The sequence below is a fragment of the Channa argus genome, chromosome 8, assembly GCF_033026475.1.
Source record: "Channa argus isolate prfri chromosome 8, Channa argus male v1.0, whole genome shotgun sequence".
Lineage (NCBI taxonomy): Eukaryota > Metazoa > Chordata > Actinopteri > Anabantiformes > Channidae > Channa > Channa argus.
This window is the reverse complement of record NC_090204.1, coordinates 24,715,407-24,736,560: the sequence shown is the minus strand read 5'-3', so window position 1 is coordinate 24,736,560 and position 21,154 is coordinate 24,715,407. Positions and strand designations below refer to the sequence as shown.

The 21,154-nt window shown below is 42.6% G+C and overlaps 1 protein-coding gene across 3 annotated transcripts in view; it reads left to right on the top strand.

Annotated features, from left to right (window-relative positions):
- Positions 1-21,154, top strand: part of pik3r3b (phosphoinositide-3-kinase, regulatory subunit 3b (gamma)) — a 160,550-nt gene that overhangs the window by 51,864 nt on the left and 87,532 nt on the right. For 2 of the 3 annotated variants that reach the window (XM_067512668.1, XM_067512667.1), the window contains exons 5-6: positions 13,123-13,254; positions 20,680-20,872. In XM_067512668.1, the coding sequence (XP_067368769.1) occupies positions 13,123-13,254; positions 20,680-20,872 (325 nt within the window). The remainder of the gene's footprint in view (positions 1-13,122; positions 13,255-20,679; positions 20,873-21,154) is intronic. The other variant, XM_067512669.1, reaches the window with a different exon arrangement.

Genomic DNA, 21,154 nt, shown 5'->3' with positions numbered 1-21,154 from the left:
TCAAAGACTGATGATAGATCAAGTAGAATTAAGATAGAAGACTGACCTGTGGCTTTTGCAGCTCGAAGATATTCCACAACAGTCAGGAGTGCTGACTGTGGAGTGACCCCTCTTGAAGCCAGACTGGTTGACATCGAGGAAGTTGTTCTTGGAAAGGAAGTCTGAGAGTTGGTTGAAGACAGCTCGTTCCATTGTCTTGGCTAGAAAAGGAAGGAGGGAGACAGGTCGGTAGTTCTCCACAACAGAGAGGTCAAGAGAAGGCTTCTTGAGCAGTGGGGTAAACTGGGCCTGTTTGAATGAGGTTCGAAAAGTCCCCGTTGTGAGAGATGTGTTGATGACTTGTGTAATAGCTGGCAACTGCTTGAAGAAGAGTGGAAGGGACTGGATCCAAAGAGCAGGATCATTTAAATAACTTTATTGATGTGTACGAGTGTTTTGGACAAATATTGGAGAACGATGACATTCAACAAAACAAGAACATGTTTCACACAATGAAGACACTGTCCAGTTTTTCAGACACTGTCCAGTTTTTCAGACACTTTCCAGTTTTCAGACTGGACAGGATTTCATAGTGGAACATGAGTTACTCATTGTATTTAGTTTAAATCATAGTTGCTACAGATTCATCATATTACCACACATACTGATGATAATACACTTACTTGTACCTCCAGGTACTACAGTACATGAACGATTGAACCAGATCTATGTGTATGATAATGGTCATTCAATTACTACAATATATTAATGGCTTAATGGCTCAGTTCATCTTTTAAATGTCTCTTAAGCTTAAGGCTTAACTTTTTGAGTAAGGCAGAAATTAAAGTGTCCTTACAAGTGGACATTTGAGCATTTTCACCACTGGAGGGTCTGAGCTTATGAATGTGAATGTTCACTTTGACCCAGTTTAGAATGTAAATGATGAGTGTCTATAAACACACACACACACACACACACACACACACACACACACACACACACACTCTGCCTACTTGTCAGGCACAGAGTGGGCAGTCTCTGTTTTGGAAGTGATGACTCATGTTGGCTTAGACTGGAGATGAATCCACTGTGTCCTTAATAAAAACTGTGGACACTGACACACACACACACACGGGAACACACTGTACATACGATGATGTAAAGACTGTGCTGCTCGCCCACTCACATAAACAATCAATAATATTTCTCTGTGATAATTCTTCCAACTTTAAGAGACACGATGCGAAGCCCGTCCCCCCTCTTTTCTCTGTCCTCTCCTCCGCCACGTCTTGGTTCAGATAGATGGAGATGTGCTTTCCTTCTCCCCATCCTCCCATCTCATCTGTTAACTGCTCGCCACTAACAACCGATCAACCAATCTGCAGCTCTGGAGCCATTCGATAATCTTTTATTTCACTGCACCTCACTCTCTCTTCCCTTCTCATCGTCTTTCTGTTTCTCTCCCTCTTTTTATTCCCTCATTCATCATCGTCCCTTTTCTTCGTGTCTCTACCTCGGTGACAGGAGCCGCTGAGTTCAGCAAAACACAAATTAAAAGTGCCTCTCTCCTCCATCTCTCCTTATCCTTTTCTTCTGTCTCCATCCCTACATCCTTTCTGCCCATTCTTCCCCTTGCCCCACAGTATCTGCCGTGCTATTGGTCAGAGGTGATGTCATCATCTTCCTCTGGCTCCCATCAATAACCTATTAGATGCTGGCGTTTTTACAGTCAGCTGGGGAGCAAAGAGGTGCAACCGCACACGCTCAAACACACACTCGTGCAGAGTGGATGTGGCGTGGAGCCAGATAAAGGCTCCGGCTGCAGAGGTGTGTATTTGGCAAAAGTGACGAGAACGTCTTTGTCACCAACAGCAACAAGTCATTAGGTATGAAGTAAACCACATTTTCTCTTCTCAGCAGCCTTACACTTATTTTTTGTCTCTGTAAATTTTGCACTTTTTCACAAGAGAAAAAAAACGTGTCCCGAGTTTAGGACACGGTGAGTTGTGGCTGCAAAAATAAAGCCTTTTTCCCAAAAAATGACATTCATATTATCCTCTTCCTCGCGGTTTTCATCTAGTGTTGACACGGAGTACAAATGGTGGATGTTTGCCTTTGTGAACTGAGCACATTGCCAATTTTCAATCTTCGCATTATCACCTGCAGATCAGCTTGATGGTGTGAGATCATCGGCACGACTGTGTATTAAGTCAAGTGTGCACAAGCATGTGACTCACAAACAACCTGCTCTCATTTCGACTTTATATCAAACATACCAATACTAACAGATTCTGTACTGATGGAAATTCATCCATGCCTTCACCCTGCAGATGTAATCTCCTCCTGTTTGTAACTACGTTGATATGCACAGTGTGGGAGAAATCAAAGTAAATCTCCCTAAAGGCTGCCTTCACTGATTTAACTTGGTTCTTTTGGTTCTAGTTCGGGTAGAACATATAAATAGATGTCATTAAACTTCTATCTGATTTGCCTATTTTAAAATATCTCTGTACTTCTAGCTAAAAAACGCCTCTGGATGACATCACTTGGAGGAATCTTCGGTTCAGATTATGTCATCTCGTTGCTCATACTATAAAGTTTGTAATCATGGTCAGCCTGCTTCTCTGGAGCTCTTCCAGATGACATCATTTGAACACCTAATGATGAAAAACTTCTCCGGGTGATGTGGAGGAGTTTTTCAACCAGAAGCAGAGAAATATTTTAATATATGTAAATATAATACACATTTACACCCTGAACTAAAGCCAATGAAAGCAAGTTGAAAATTGGTGATCTCACCTCTTTACTTTTTCACCGTAGATTGAGTTATTCAGCAAGAATGAAAGGAAAGTTGTTCAAGAGCTGGAGGTAGCAGAGCTTAAGATGTTGAGGTTCTCTTTGGGAGTGACGAGGATGGACAAGATCAGGAATGAGGACATCAGAGGGACAGCTCATGTTAGATGTTTTAGAGATAAATCTGCGATGAGCTGACAAGACAACACTACTCATCATCTTGGAAGATCTGAACCTGGACAAACCTCAGGCAGCTGACATGTTTGCTCTTCTAAATATGTTCGACCTGAGTCTGGACTCCACTGCTCCGATCTGCACCCTCCTCCTCTCTAACCATCCGACCACCTGCTCTCTGGATCCAATCCCTTCCACTCTCCTTCAAGCAGTTGCATCTGCACTAATGCCAGCTATTATATGAATCATTAATACATCTCTCACAACAGGGACTTTTCCAACCTCTTTCAAACAGGCCCAGATTACCCCACTGCTCAAGAAGCCTTCTCTTGATGCCTCTGTAGTGCAAACGTACCGACCTGTCTCCCGCCTTCTTTTTCTGGCAAAGACAATGGAACAAGCAGTCTTCAACCAACTCTGACTTTCTTTCCGAGAACAAGCTCTTCGTTGTCGACCAGTAATCCCACTTGATCTATCTGCAGCCTTTGACACTGTGAACCATCAGATCATCTTGTCCACACTCTCTGACTTGGGCATATCTGGATCAGCTCTAGCCTGGCTTCGGTCTTACCTATCAGGATGAACCTTGGTATTCTGGCAGGGGCATGTTTCTGACTCTCATATCCTCTACCTGTGTGCCGCAGGGTTCAGTTCCTGGTCCTCTTTGGTCCTTTATTCTCTCTATACTAAATCCCTGGGTTCTATTATCAGCTCACATGGTCTTTCCTATCACTGCTGATGACACACAGCTCTTCCTGTCTTTACCACTGCACCACTGCACTGTCTCATCACACATTTCTGCCTGTCTTTCCGACATCTCTGCTTGAGTGAGACTTAATTAATATGCCCAGTCCTCAACCAAAAAAATAAAATAAAATAAAAAAGTACATTGGCTCTGTCAAACAATCTGTGTAAGATCCTTCGTTCAGATGAGAAAATTATCCTTTAATGCCAATTCTCCTGCAACATTTATTAAATTGTGGCCTTTGGATGAACTTCGAGTCTTTGTTTCATCTCCCTGTGTGAGAGTTGCTGCATCTCCCTTCATTTCTCTGCCCTCTTGTTGCATCTCACTAAATCCATGTTGCGATATATGAGTCTGTGCGTGTGTGTGAGCAGAATGCCAAGGACAAATATGCAGACAGAGAGGTGAGCATGGACACACTAACACAAAGACTTAGCAGCAGCAGCAAGATGATGGGAAACATTTGACTGAGATCATCACCTTGGGGAATTAAAAGGCGTATATACACACACACACACACACACACACAGTGTGAACCCTGTACACCTAATTTTGTGGTCAGTGTAATTCAAAGCACTTTAGAGATGATGGACAAGCTCACGAATAAGATAGAAGAAATGTGAGCATAAAATTCTTTTTGAGACTAAAGATAAAAACAACTTGGAAACACCGGCAGAAAAAAATTGTCATGTTTAGAGACAGGTCCTTGATCATGGATGGGTGTGTGTGTGTGTGTGTGTGTGTGTGTGTATATATATACACACACAACTTTTGCGTAACATGAGGTCTTGTGAGACATGTGAGGTCTTAGATAGATTAAACTACTTGAATATTTCCTTTAAATAATTTACTCATACTGTCCATCAAAATGCTCAATGACATTAATGTAATGCTTCTGAACTACTAATGAAGGGAAGACTCAGGCTAGTGGACAGTGTTATTGATGGTTCACTGATTTCATATCTGTCTTTTCTTATTCCTGAGCTAACGTGGCTAGTCAGTAACCGGCTTACATGATCCAACAAAGACAGCTAAAGGTCATAGCGGCTAGTTCAGTATAATTCACTACACACTATCGTCTGATCCATGCAAAGCTTCACCAAAAGTTGGCGTTGAAAAAACTCTGACTTCAGTCTGTAATTTCACCATCAGGGAATGGAAGATGACTGTTTTACTGTCCGATCGTTAAAGTGAGAGTCCCATAAGAGAAAGAAGAGAAAATGCACCTTTTAATAAGTCCAAGAAGTGTTAAGAATCCACAGAAGTGTCTACATGTCCAATGCATTTTTGAGCAGAAATATTTCTAAAGTGTCCTTCAAGTGTCTGTGTTTAGATGTGAAACGTGTCCACAGTGATCCTGCAGATCAAATAGTCCTTTTTGACCTTAGCGATATTAAATTGGTCACTGTAGTAAAAGTTAAACGTGCTAACATTAAATATGATCCACACACTCTTGCTGGTATGTGGATTCTGTGTTTCATAAATCAGACAGAGCACGACTTCCCCTAATTAAATCCAACACCATGAGTCTCTTTTGTGCTCAGGCTGGTGAAAGACTTAGAGAAGAACTAGATCAGCGAGCGAGGTTCAGTCCCAGAGGCTGTTAAACCTTCAGCACCAGGACTGGATTAAGCCAGTGAGGGGCCTCAGGGTGAGAATGAGCTGTGGGCCCCTGTTGATCCCTCTGGTTTCTGTACATTGTGTGTATCCTGTTGGCAATATTTAGATTTTTCCTACAGTTAGCAAACACGTCCAACGACCAGAGCTAATGTTGACTTGATCCAGCAAGTATTGTGTGCAGTTCCAAATCCTGACGTATTTCTTCTTCTGTGTCACGCAGCTCTTGGACATTTGTGGATTTGTGACTTTTTTCTTTTTTAATTGATTAGTTTAGAATCCAGTGTGTGTTTTGTGTTGCATGTTTGTAACTAGATATTTCCTGACAACATATGCCGAACTGGCTCAACATGCACATTAAGTCATGTTTGTTCATCACTTTGGAAACAGCCGTGGACAAAATATCGTAACCATGAGTTCTGTTTCTTCTGGAGTGTGTGTGGTCCTATGGAATGATCTTCATCATCAGACGGCGTCTGCCAAGTTCTCGTGCAAACCCATAGATATGTGGAGCACAGGCCGTGGATGTTTTCAGGAAACACTGGCTGCCCACTGTGAAGTTGTAACAACCGGCTTTCTGTCGGTCTGGTTAGGAGCTTAAACTTTGTTGTGATCTTTCAAAGTTCAAGTGTCTCGTGCTCGGCTGCTTTTGATTTGTGGTTGTGTCAGAAAACAGTGGAGTTCATCACAATGAGCATCCTGCAGTGTCTCCACTGCCGTTAGTCTGTTTGTTCTGCAGTTTATTACAAACCTCATACTTTAAATCCACCTTCCTTTGTGCCAGAGTGTGTGTGAGTCTGTTGTGTACATGCCAAAACATAATACTCATCTCCTCATAAGCTGGAGACAACAGCGTCTCTCTGTTGGCAGTGCGTCTTTTGTTGTTGTTGTTGTTGTTGTTGTTGTCCAGACAGCTGCTCCACGGTTCCAGACAGGCTGTGTTTTAGCCAAATGTTTAAAACCCTAAACAGGATAAATCCCAATATGACCCAACAGGAAAGGCTCTACTGTTGTGTTTCCACTGTGAGATACAGGAGGTGCTTTAGGACGTGAGCCAGTTCAGCAGCTCTTTGATTCCTTTGTTTAACAAGCCACTGATGAAAACAGCTGATTTCACCACCTTTCCACGCACGTGTGCAAGTGCATAAAACTCCAGTTAAGCTTTTCATTTTTGCTCTTTGTATGAACAGTGTCAGATCATCTTACTTTTCCCTCTGGATCTCTCCATGCTTCTGCTCATGTTGTACCATCATAATATTTACTACTGTGGTACCACCCACTCCTGAAAGCACTTTGTTCCATCACAAACTTGACATACAGCATGCAGCATGACACAGTAAGCAGAAACATATGACGCCTCCCCTCATGTCAGCTGCAGTGCATCAGATCAGATCGGCATTTGATTTTTAAAATCCACGTCTGAGGTTATGTATGTAAATACTGGATTGTGCTGCGGCAAAGTTCACATTCTGCCATTTGGTTATGAAGATTCAGTGATTACGTGAGGTGTGAGTGTAACACCTTCATCGCATGAACACATTGGCTTTGGTTTCACTAGAACCAGCACTGCGCCTCAAACAACACGAGAATCTGCATTATCGCTGTCAGACTCTGCCTGCTTTACTTTAATCACTATCTACAGAATTTTGGCTCAGACGTTTCCAGGAATCCACTGGATTGTGTTTTTTCCCTGAAAATTGCTTGTTCCACTGCATCAGAGTGAAGTAATGCCGCCGAGGGCAGATGATCACACTGCTTTTGTAGAATGAGATTCGTATTGTTATGCTGCAAGGACAGACACACACACACACACACACACACACACACACACCGTTAGCAAACAGTGCACAGAGACGAACACGGGGTTTTGTGTATTACATTAAAGTGATGATTTATCTGACTAAATCAGACTGTTGTCATTGAGTATGAATGGGGAATTGCCCTTCAAATTTTCTGTCGCTGCGTCTTCATTGTGGCCCCTGAGGATATAAATGCCTCAGTTCAGAGGAGACGACATCTTTCCCTGAACTTTTTGAGACCCCTTTACGACTGTGATATGACCTCTATACATCTACTGTACCTGTACATTCTGATACAGATAATAGAAGTGTACTCAGTGTTCTGTCCTCAAATGCCTCACTGCCACAACCTCGATAATAATAATCTGAAAACATTCAGACAGGCTTTGCAAATTGTCCTTTTATTGTTTCATGTCTCCACTTTAAGGTTGTGAATTCAGAGGTTGAGTTTATGTCACTACAACACGCAGTAGTAAATGCTTTTCTCCAAAGCGAGGTACAAATTAAGAGGAGCTCACATCATAGGCAGCCAGTATTTTAAGCAGCTGAGCTATAAGACAGATTGGCTTATAAAATGGAACCAGTGGATAATAAGAATAAGCATCCGTGAAGAACAGTGTAGCCCCCCTCTCTCTGCTCTTGGAGTGTAAAGCCAAACAGTACTTGGTACATAGTTTAAAGAAATTAAATGTTATGTATAGAACCCAAGATTCCAACAACATGAACCTTCCCAAATCAGATATGAGAGGGCCCCCCCCCCATCCCCCCACCCCCCCACCCCCCCACCCCTCCTTCTTAACCTAAATGTCCAAGTTTGGCGCCAGTGCTGAAGGAATGTGGAGACAGTTAACCCATCAACACAGCTCATGCTAGTATGGAGGCACTTTGAGCTATGCAAGATCGATTTCATGCTTCGCTGTGGCTCAAAACAAGCACCAGCTCAACAAACCGTTGAAAATGAACATGTTTGTATTTAAAGGCATATTTATGATACTTTGCATTCCTGTCTGAACGAGGGGTTAACAGACAAAAATGCTGCAGTTGAATCTCTTTCTTCACCTTTCTTTTCTCTGTGCTGTAAGCAGCCTGTTGTGTTCATGGAAACGCTCAGAATATTCAGTGGCCTAGTTCACTACCTTCTGGAAAACGATTGATCACCTCCACAGGAACGTGACAACACACTTTGACTGACTTCTGAGCTGATGTCGTGTGCAGTCAGTTCGAATAAGGATGAGATAACTGCTCACTGCACGAAAACAACAAGAATCCAGGGGTGTGTCTCTTTTTTTAGCCCAACAACAATGTGCACGATATTTGGAGCACGTCAGATGATTTTGTTGTTATGCAGTGTGCCTTCGCACCCACACACCAATACTGAGTCAGTATTTGCTTCTTATACTATATGGTATCCAGCCACATGTAGTGTTACACACGTATGAACTACACACTCTGAATATACCGTATAATTAAAATATATGAACTCAGTATTTTGAGAGAATACGACCAAATCTGTAGCATGTCAGTGCTCTGACATTCAGACAGTTATGGTTGAATGTAGAATACAAATATCACACCAAATGATATTTTCACTGAATACTGATGGACAGCAAATGCCTCTAAAACATCAGTTGACTGCTGACTGTTAATCCACAATGTGTCTGTCTCTGTGTCTACGCAGGTCAGTTACACAGTGTGTGTGTGTCTGTGTGTGTGTGTGTGTGTGTGTGTGTGTGTGTGTTTAGGGCCACTTTTGAAAGGAGGTGCTAGTTGATAAATAAAGTAAAGTCATTTGAAGTAAGTTCCATGAGCAGAACATTGTCGGCAATGATGAGTAATAAGCGTCTATTACTGCCCTGTGGTTGTCTTTCACTGTATTGTTGAAGACGGATTTTATGTCCTTCAAATATACAAAAATAGAACCTGATGAGAAACAACAATTACCATTGTAAGTCTTTGTGTTCTGTTGTTGGCATTTGCAGCAATAAATCCGCTAATTAAGATCCCTCCTGAACACTTCACCAAGCCAATCAGCTGTTCCTGCCTGACAGACCATGTGGAAGATGCAGCAGTCCAATAACCACACTCTGCTCTTGACTATTGACCCTTTTCATTCATTCGCCCATCGGTCATCTGATCTATATCCAATGCCAGACAAAGCCTTGATTAGCCGTCTGATGGATCAGGAGTAGAGGGTGTGTGTGTGTGTGTGTGTGTGTGTGTTTAGATGCATTGTTGTCTGCATACAGATTGTGATTAGACAGATGAAATGAGGGACATAAAAACTGTGAAACTAGAGAAAGAGTCGAAAACATGGCAGAACAATGACAGTGATGGGTTGGGGTGAAGAGGTCGATTGAAGTTGTTTATTTTGGAGGGGGGGGGGTGAAATCAGAAAAATCCACCTGAACCTGTCGATGCGTCACAGCCTGGACGTGTGCATGAAGTGATCAATAGTGACCTACATGGACATGTGTGCATGTGAGTTTGTCTTTAGGTCACGTTGGTTCAGTGTGAAGCTGAGCAAACAAATGGGATCTGAGGCTTTTTACACAGTGCGTGAGTGTGTTGAAATATTCCTAATATACTAGTCTATTTGTTCAGCTGCCTACAGAAAATCACCATTTCAGGATCCAATTTAAAAATGAAATGACTTGAAAAGGATGCAGCTTTTTTTCAGTGAGGATATGAGTCAAATGTACAGATGGGGAAAGGAGATGCATCTGTGCAGAGGTGAAGGTGAGACATGAGGATGAAGATTGCTTTCCACACTTTGAATCATCTCTCTTTTTACTCCACCCGGCTCACAGCAGAGTGATCGTTCTGTCACTTAGTGACACTGAGCTAAACCTTTACATTGTGTATTGTTTGGTGGCTGTTTGTGTGTATTACAATGTGGATTAGTGCAGCTTACAGAACAGTGGGAAACATCCAAACTTGTGTTTCCTCCACAAATTCTAAAACTGTTGCTGTAACCTCTGCTTTTATTTGGCGCTGTATCTCGAAGCAGCCATTGGTTCACAAGTGCAATAAACAAATCAGCAGGGACACATTACCAAAGGGAAAATCTGGCCTCGCAGGCAGCAAAGCACATGGCTGTATACAGCACATACACCCACTGGCCACTTTTTTAGGTACACCTGTACAATTGAATGTAATTCAGCAGCTCTGCCATGAATTCTTCTTTTACAACGTTATAATCTCTCAGTTTTTAAGTTGAAACTGTCAGAAAGGTGATAATTCGACTCTGTTTTATTATTGAGGTCAAAGTGGGTGCTGGAGTTTTACCGGAGTGCACATTAACAAGGGGTGGTTCTAATGTTTTGGCCATTCTATTTAAAATGAATGATATTTGTACCATCGACTGCTGCTTCCTAACTCCGAGCCTCTCGTACTCCATCGAGAGGCTCATGTTCCACTATGATGTTAGCACTGTTCTGACTTTGACCCTCAAACGATTCAAAGTCACAGATTTCTGTACTTGTAGCAAAGTTTAACTTGGTGTGAAGGCTCCTCTTGGATTTTCTTCTCCGTGATTGATTCCATTGGATCCCAGTGTGCCCTAAGGGCCGTCTGGATAAACCTCAGGGTTAAATGGGTTGCTTACATTTTGCCACCAGGGCAAAATAGAATCCTTAATTAATCTCATTAAGACGGAGTGCATCAATCCGTCTTGTGGTTTCTGATATCAGACACCAATTATCTCGGTGTCTGCTGTTGTTAAGTAACTGCCTGTGTTTTTTTTTAATCACATATTGAAAGTATGGACTTTTTTCTTTTTTTTGTACATGTTGGGAAACACTAAATAATTGTCTCGTTTATTTATGTCCTCATTATGCCTATCTGAATCTTCAGAGGTCATGCGCATTTCTCCAGAACAATTGTGCCATTTTGCTGTTAGCGTGGGAAAGGCAGACGGCTGCGCCTCAGTGAAATGTGTCCTAACAGGCAGCTTTTTTGTCATTGCTGACTCTCTGCTTCCACACTTCAAACTCATGACCAGCACACACATCGTCTGGATTATGTTACCAGCTGACTGACTCAAGACCGGCAACAAACAGGGAGGCACACGGCTATACCCCAGAAACCAGTTTATTAAATTAAGAGAACTACAAACTAAACCTAACTAGTGAGTAGTGTATGCAGCCTGCCCAGATGCTGCAGATACAGGAAAATCAGCCTTCAAACTCCACCCGCCAGCTACCTGAAGGGACGAGGAGCCGTCTTTACCGAGAATTGTTTCTTTCGACCTAAATATGTCGTAGGACATGGGTTATCCCAGCAGATTATTTGTTGGGTGTCTACCCAGTGTCTTGATCCTATCCCAGCTGTCATTGGGTGAGAGGTGGAGTCCACCCTGGACAGGTCTCCAGTCTGTCTCAGGGCCAACACAGAGCGACACACACAGACAGACAATCATTCACACTCACACCTACAGGTAGTTGAGTCACCAATTAACCCAACATGCATGTCTTTGGACTGTGGGAGGAAACCAGAGGAAACCCACACAAGCAAGGGGAGAACATGCTAACCCCACAGAGAAAGACTGCAGCTGGACAGGGATTCGAACCAGGGACCTTCTAGCTGTGAGGTAGCAGCTCTAACCACTCTACCCCATTGTCGTGAATTTGTGTCAGTTCAAATGTCTGTCGAATGATTCTCATTCTTTTATAATATGCATATAATAAGCTTGATTGCAGATTCTACAAATGATTGCATCTGTTATGTTGTTGACAGCTGGACAGTTGTTTAGGGAGACTTTGAAGAATCAACCAGACAACTGCAAAAAGGGGGGAAGAAGTGGAGAAGAAAGAGGCTTGGCTGAAAGTTATTTCCCCGGTGGAAATTACAGTGCAGCAGGCATCATAATTAGCCAGTATTGCAAACTAATCCAGCACCATCACCACTGTCATTACTTTCAGCAGCCTGAATCCCAACCTAATTAATATGGCACTTTCAAATTAACAAAATTACAGTCGGCTCTTCAGGAATCAGATAATTTAATGCTCTAATATCCCTCACCCACACACACACAAATAAAGTGTATTAATAGCTTCTCATGTGCCTCAGGTCTCATGGCAACACCACATTTGCTCTGTCTGGGTGTTGGGGTGATTGAACCCCCCTGATGTGAAGCGCTCAGCCATTGATATTAATGGTCTTGTGGTTTACTGGCAAGTGGTAATTGGTTAAGTTTATTCAAGCATTATTTATAGAGGCAGCTCAATGGGATTGAAGGGTCGTTTTCAGTCGACAGGGCCCGGTGTGTGTGCACAAGGTAGGAATATGAGGTAGGAATAGAACCCCAAAAACAGCTGGTCCAGGAAGAAAAGGGAGAAAGGTCAAGGAGGAAGAGGAGGAAGAAAAGCTGGGGGAGGTAGAGTAGAGGAGGAAGGCTGAGGTGAGACAGCGGAAATGTCCCGTGGCGCCGTGTGGTTTGTCCTTTGCTAATCTGCTGGAGCGCTCACATGCACACACAACCTTGTTATCTGATGTTTTGTCTACCGAGGGATAGATTGGTGAATTTTCATTCTGAGTTGGACATTTAAGGATCTTTTCTTTTTCTTTTTGGCTGAATGACCGCGTTCCAATTTTCCCAGAAACAACTGACCATGAGACGCCAGGGATTCTGTCCAATCAGATCTCTGCTGGTCTGCGATCCCACAATTGTTTCTTGGCCATAGGCCTCAGTGAGTCTGTACACGTCAGCTTATAGTGCACGTTTTTTCCGGGTAGAGCCGGGCTCAGACCTGTGCTTCACGTGCTGATCTATGAGATTCCACAGGGTTTGAGGATTTCAAATGTCACACTACAAATAACTTTATCGACAGGACTTTTATTTACATGTTTGCAGAGAAAATCGGGTCCTTCCTCCAAACTACGAAAAGACATTAGCTCATGAAGAATCGTGTGACAGAGGCGTGAAAAGTCCCAACTTTTTAGAAAAGGACGTAAACAGGGAGGCATTGAGCAATAACATCACTCTTCTCTCTTCCTGTCTGTTTCTTGTGCTGTCAGAAACGGTCTCTGTGGATCTGGACCACTACGATCTGGCTTCTCTGACTGATACGCTTAGAGGATTCCTGCAGGACCTGCCCACCCCCATCATCCCCACCTCAGTGTACAGTGAGCTGGTCTACACGGCTCAAGGTAAAGTATGGTCCACGGCTACACACACTGCTGCGCTGATGAAGGCTCTGACTAAAACCGCATTAAAGGGTCAGTTCACTGAAATGACCACAGACTTATTTTCACATTTCTTCTGCCTCTTGTGAGATCTAGGCAGCATTTTCACGGGTGCTGACGGCCAAGAGGCTGGATCCTTGGTTATTCGCTCCCCCAAACCAAATCTGAGCTAATGCTGTTTTCGTGCCTCTGTCACTTGGTGTGAGGGCAGACACTCGTCACACCTGGAGGAGTTCTTCCACATCCAGATGCAAAGGTTCAGCTTCAGGGTTTTATGTAAACCGTCTTTGTTCTGTGCAGCTGACCCGCCCGTTCACCCTTTCACCTGCTGCCTACCTCTCTCACACTTTTCATCTATTTTTCATGAACCCTCCTTTGACATTCAGAGTTTCGTGCTTTGTGTGGGTGGTGTGCGAGCCAGAGCTGGACAGAAGAACAGAAAGACATGCAGACAGACAAAGTGTGTGTTGGCGTTGTGCACACTAGCGGGAGGTTTTCTGCACAGAAGCATCATCTGAGCTCGCAGGAAGTTCACATCAGTTTCCCTGCAACCCCTTTCCCCAAAATATTACTTGATCATGATCTCTAAGCGAAAACCCCCTCAATTATGTAAGTGCTTTTCTCTCTCTCCTGGTGACAGCCCTTTTTCATTTTACTTATTCATGGAAACATTTTAAGTCATGATAAACCACTTTGAAGGATGCATTAAGTATTTTGCAAAGGTTGTCTGAGGTTAAGTCCATTGAAATTTGATTTCTAATTTAGGAAGGGGTCACTGCGGAATCAAAGGAAATTATAAGACGGGTTTTGATGTCTGAGGCCTTTAATTCGTAAAGTTATTCGCAATAATATTGAGAGATACCTAAAATAATAAGTTCTTTGCTCAAGGGTGCAAGAGCTGAAAGTCTCCCATGAAATAATACAACTGTGTGCAAAACGTTGCATCCCCATGATGAAGTACATTTTACAACAATTGTATTAGTGATGAAGGAACATGTGCATTAAATATCATGTTGCCATATGAAACCTTTGCACCCAAATGTAAGTAATTGTAGCAAGGTTTTGTCCAGTGTGCTCCTCTAGTTTTATTATTCCAAAGTTCTTGCTGTAATCTCTGATCTGAGTTGGTGGTCGAGCTGTGATGTTCAGCCTTTTAAAGCTACATGCAAAATGCTGTTTTTAAAAATCAGCCACAGAATAAATTACTGAAACAATAATATTAGGTCATCCTCATAAACCCCACCATACTTATCTTAACACAACACTGCATACTGTTAAACAAGGCTCCAAAGCTTGAGTTTAGTTGCTAGATGTCATCTCTGTTGGATTTTCCAGTGGGACACAAGTTCTGGTTTCACTTCAGCTCTGTATCGTCATTGTGCAGAGTACAGAACCAATGAAAATCAGTTAGCACCTAACCACAGGTGCAAAGGTGCACGTGTACATGGGTATTCCACAATATGCACGGCTTCGCTGTGCAGCTAATCAGCTAATGTCAGTAACTCAAATGCTCCTCTGAAACTCATCTGGTGCAAACAAGAGAACTAGAGCATTTTATTTTCAAGTTTAAACTCGATGCCTTGAGGCCACATCCACCACGCTGATTGGAATTAGTGGCCTGTAAATGAATCCATATGGAGTGGGTCGATCTTCAGATGAAAACAGTTACTGTCTGTCCCGTCTTAGTCTGGTCCCTGAGACTGGATGATGTTGCAACAGTGAAAATTCCCTCGCAGTCTTTGTTTTTCGCTACCTCTCCCCGGGCCGTTCCCGCTCTCCGGGAGACGCTTTTCTCATGTGTCTGATCTGCATTCAATTTTCCACTTGCCCGTTCATCATGGGAATTCCCCCGTCCACTGTTAGAAGTAAAGATAAAATGTTCACATGTAGGAGGGATTTTTTCAGTAACCATTTCAACCGTAATAATTAGAAATTCAACATGAGATCACGTTGAAGACACCTGGGTGAATGCAGGGAAATGTTTGGAACCAAACACCAAATCTGTCTGCAAAACAGCCACAAATGTAAACTCCTGCGTCATTAGACTCAAACTCCATTTACCCTCAGATTAGTGCAGTCATTTCCTATTTCAGTGCACTTTTCATTCTATTGCCTTTTGTCAGTAGCAGAATAATTACAGTTTTTATCAGGAGACAGCTGCAACCCTCCTTTCATCTTTTCCTGCAACATCCTGACCACAATCAGCCTTTTGTTATCAGGGCTGAACCATTTTGCACTTTAGTTATTTTCAGCTTTTTTTTTTTTCCCCAAGAAAGACATGAGGACGGGGGATGTTGTCACATGTGGGAAAGTGCCTTAAAGCCTAAAGCAGCCGAGGACAGATCCATGACTGAGAGATGCTGTTTGGGATTTGAGCACAGTCGGACCTCAAACTTTTGGGGTTTCAGGTGGTGACTCCTGCTCCATATGTCAAACCTTTTTTCATCGTCTATCAAATTTCCTTTTTTCATTTTAAGTCAAATAGTAATAGTTTGTTGTTTTTCATCCCCCCTCCCCTTTATCCCTCTCATCTTTGGCCTTTGAGGCCCTTATCCTAATAACCTAATTTAAACCTTCTGCGCTTCCTCCTCTCTACCATTTTTCATCTTTATTTTTTGCCTCGTGCCTCATTGTTATCCTCCTTTTTTCTCATTCGTTAGCTTTACAAGTCCTACTTAATCTTAATGGTCATCTTCTGTAAGGATGAAGGCCAGCTGGCTCCCAACTACTGCCCATCTGCACCAGGAGAGAAGATGCTGTGGCAGGCTCTGTGTTTGGATGAGAAACTGTGTTCTACCTATGTTCATTTATGTTAAATCTGTATGAACTCTAAAAATGAGAGGATAGATGTGCTTATTAATCACGAAAAAGAGAGCAACTTTACCCCATAATGGCCATAATTAATATGTACTCAGCTCATCCTTGTAGCTACAGCAACATGAGCTCTAGTTAACCCCAATTCTTTTCAACACCTTCCTTCTCATTGTCACCTCGACCCCACCGTGCCCTTGCCCTTCAACTCTCCAGTTTCATCCGTTCTCCCAGAGTTCCTCAGGGCCAGATGGACAGGCCAAGTTCCCTGTCCAGCCTTGACCTCCATTGACCAGCGAGGTCAACCACAATCCATACTAATGGAGGGAGGGGGACAGTGTGTGTGCTGCTCATCTATGTTCAGTAGTGGTCACGCAGACAGCAGTGACTTTGTGACCTCCATCAGGCTGCAGCAGATTGTCAGCCACCCATCCCGGACCACCTGCCCACACACACAAACACACCTCGAGTGTCCTTCCTCAGGTCTACTATGCTCCTGACCGGCAACAGAGATTTTATATATATATATATATATATATATATATATATATATATATATATATATATATATGTGTGTGTGTGTGTTTATATTTGTGTTTTTCCTCTGATTATCCATTATTCATGGTGCTCACTGTTTATCAGTAGCCATTTAAAGTCTGTGCTTGTAGAGTTCAGTTTAGATACGACCTTCAAATGGATACACAGCCAGTGTAATGTTACATGGAGGGAAAAAGATGCACAAACAAATTCCAACTTTATTCTCAACATTTTTATTCTTTTTTTAACATGGCACTAAACAGCCATTGTACATTTTTTGTACAAGTAGCTCAAGGTACATTTAAAAATCATCTTTAAGCTATAGAAAAGTACCACACTGCTCCCACATATGGTTCCCACATAACACTTTGGTTGCAGGTGCATGAAGTTGCAGACTTGTGCTTCAGATACAAAGTGTATTTACTGGTGCTACGCTCGTGTAGCCATTGGTTTGGAGTAGACCGCAGTAACGCCTCACGTACATTTACTGCTCATGTACCGAACCCAACGTACAAGTACCACTGCAGGATTCTTGTACGGTGCAGGATTTGGAGGGTGTCACACACTAACAGTTATAAATAAAGCCACTTGACTCCCCCCTGTCATCTTGACCCCTGCTCTCTGTCTGTCTGACCTTTGACCTCTGGACATCTGCCCCTACACAGGAAGATGGATGGCTAGACACATATAAAATTAGCAAGAGTGTTAATTTTTATGTTATGTAAGTTTGTGTTTCAGGAATTTATAGACATTTCTATGATTTCGACCCCCCCTCCCCCCCACACACACACACACCGTTTTATTTCGCTCCTTTCTCCTTCTCTCCGTTTAGTATTCCAATCAGTCTTCACTCAGTTCTGTCAGTTCCTCCGTCTCTCTCTAGGCACTCTGTGGTATTGGGATCGATTTGAACTCCTCAGTTCCTGCATCGACGCCGCTACTTCACACAAACCGTCAATACATATCAGTCGATACATATCAGCATTCTAACATGCAGAGCACTGCATTGCACGGACCACTGTATAACACTGTACATGCTGAGCCCGTTTAGCTCCATCCACAAAAACATGGACATTTTTTAACTTGATAATCTGCTTCACAAGCAAAAATCTGCTTCACTTTTTATCCAGTGCACCAGAAAAACACCTTTTTTTTTTTCCTACTTTGTGGAGATTTGGTGACCTTTGCATAACCAGCTCTACCTCACAGTGTCACAAATGGAGGATTTTGAAGGTTCTGTGACTTTGTGTTCACTCACATGACATTTTCTGGTATTGGATGGCTGTGATACAGTATAAGTGAATAATCACACAGTTGTTGTACAATGTATTGGTAGCAGAAGAGGCTGATATTCAGGATCAGTAGGTGTCGAGGTTCCTACTATGGATGGAAAGATGCTTACAGTGGTACTGATTTGTACATGATGTAACACGGAAAGAAAGCACTGTAAAGTGTCTGATTGTCCAAAGATGAGGCTTAATCAAGTTTCGATTTCAAAGCTTTTGGTAAAGAACTCACAAGCAATAAGATCATTCTAAATTCCAACATAGTACATCGTAAAAATACTCGATGTAACAGATGTTTTGCAGTAAATGAAATCTCTGAGCAGGCAGACAGCTTCATATGGAGATAAATGGACTGGTTCTGTGGATTCTTGTGCAGAACGATCTCCCACTGAGTTTGCCCCCCCCGTCATAAACCCAGCACACAGCAGGCTCAGGCACAGATGTTTTCTTGTTTCCAGCTTGTTTGCGGGGGCAAACGGCCTATGGTGAGAGCATTCGTCAATACGTCTGCTCCTCTTCAAACACGGCACCATGTCTCTGAACCCCGACTAATATGAGAAAAGGAGTCAGTATTATCCCCTGCACCACCACCAGCTGGGCCATTTTCACGAACAGCCCCTGTAGCTGCTGGGATTTTCTCCACAGTGTCTGTCAGTCTGGCTGATGAGCAGTTGGCTGCTGGACTGGGTCTGAATTCAAATCAAAGCTGTCCTGCCAAGGCCATGCGTCTCTGTAAAGTCAGCGAGCGTAGTGGTGATGAATGGAGGTGCTGCTCAGTGGACAGCACAGCAGGAAAGCTGTTGTCTGCGTCCCTGAGTGGGAGTTTGTAAGGAAGTGACACGGAGGGTGTGTGCTCAGCTCCTCACTGAGCACAAAGACACAAAGGTGACATTTTTGTCTTTTCATTACTCACATAATGACAGACACTCGACTTCCGGTGCAGCCTTGTTTCCTAAAACGCAGAAACTCCGAGGCAACCATCCATTTAACGAAGCTCAGCATACAGTACAAGCTGAGCTCCATCAAACATACATGCACAAATTTTCACTTTACAACCATGAGTGGATCATGTGACATGAAGTGAGATCACATCTCTCCATATCTCCTATTATGCCAGCGAGGTACCTGATGACCAGCAGGGCGTAGGTGTTAATCGCCTGGACTTCGTTCCTTCCATTCAGCTGACTTCTCAGCACTTGCCTTACTCTTTGTGTCCTTGTGGCGTCTTCACGGTTACCATTTGCCTGTGGGATCCCAAGGTACTTGTTGCTATCCTCAACATCTGCTATCTTGCCTTCTGGTAGTACAATCCCCTCAGTGCTGACTACCTTACCTTTCTCCTGGCCATCACACCACACTTATCCGGTCTGAATGACATTTCGATGTGCTGGCTGTCCTGGTGGTATGGATCAGGGAGGGGAGGTCTCGTTCGCTCCTGGCATACAGCTTGATGTCATCCATGTAGAGGAGGCAGCTGATGTTCGCTCCATAAATCACTCCAAGTGAAGTTGCCACAGGGCCTAACTTGGTATAAACAGCCTCCCTTTGTCTGAAGAACGCAACTCATGACTGTACTACAACTCCTAGTTTGATCTCTGGCATTTTTTTTAAAGGGTTAAAGTTTGGTTGTTGTTGTTTTGTTTTGTTTTTTCATTTCTATTTAGTTAGTTTTGAAACACTGATTTCAGATTAATTTTAGTGTGTTGACTGCTCTGAAATGAAAAGTTTAATATGTAAATTGTATGTTTTGAAGAAAATCATCAGTAACATTTTAGTCCCAAATCATGGGGGTTTTATATTTTGCTCTTCTAAGCCTTTTGAGCCTACATCTGTCTCCATGTTTGTTGTGTACAGTTACCATGGTAACAGATGCTGCTGATCACTGGCTTTAAGTTGCTTAACTGTGTGTTCAGTTTTTTTTTTCTTGTATTATTCTAATTTAATGCACCCCCACTAACTATTTCTATTCATTAGCATGCTGTGATTTATTTAGCTTCGCGGCCGTATTGAGTTATTCAGTGTAAACAGCTGCACTGCTAATATGTTTAATAAAAATACATTAACGTGTCGACTGTGTGCATAGTGACTCATTACTTACTGCTTTTCATGGCAACAGAAAAGACTGGAAGTAATGTTAATGTTGCATCCACAGGCTGCTAATTGAACTAACTTGAACTACTAACTTTTTCTTCATTGTCTTGGTTTGTCTCGGCTGTTTTTTTTTTGCATCGCCTTCTCTAATTTCTAATGGATCGTAGATGATTGTAGTTTCTTCTGTCAGAGGACAGAAACACAATGTTACTGAATGTTGTTGTTAAGGTAATTAACGAGTGAATCTAATTGGATGATTTTGTATTTTGATGTGTACTTTCTTTAGTTGGCTGACACAGAAACACTGAAAATGTATGAAACATTTAGATGAACATCCCTTTTATACTGATGTCAAACAAACTTTACGCTTGTGCTTTGGCTGTTTAAGGTTTGGCCCCGACCTTTTTTGAGATGACTTAGTTGCGAATTGGCACTAAATAAATGGAATTGAGTCGAGTTGATTCAAACTTTAATGTCATAACAAATAGTCATATTAAACACAACAGTCTTTTCTTTTTCTCTATTCTACAATTTTGCAAAGGCATTTTCTTTTTTCACCACATACTACAAAGCCAACTGCATCAAGGAGTATGAACCTTTTAGATGCAAGCCAGACTGAATAAATAAAGGAAAACCCCTCTGTGGGCTGGTCTTGTCTCTGTAGAGAGTCCGACTGTGGAGGAGTGTGGGGAGAAGCTAAGGAGGATCCTGGAGTCTCCCAGCATCCCTCAGACCAACCACCAGCTGCTGGTCCACCTCAGCAGACACCTGGCCAGGGTCAGCCAGCACAGCCAGGCTGATCCCCGGCTGCTGGGACAGGCTTTCGCTGAGGCTGTCTTCAAGCACTCGTCACTCAGGTAAAGACTTTAACTAATTACAGCTTCAATTGTTTGTTTCGGTTTGGGTTCGTTTAAATTTGAATTATTTTGCCTGAATTCATGTATAGCGTTCACTTTCTCGTGAACGCTTCTGCATTTGGATCTGCTTTACCAACCTGTACCAATACCCCCTAACACTATGACTTTAATAATAATCTTATTAGTAATCACAAATATAAATATATGTTTGACTGTGTGATCACATGTGGATAATTCATAATAACTGTTAAGCATTTGAAAACAACTGTTAACTCTTTCTTG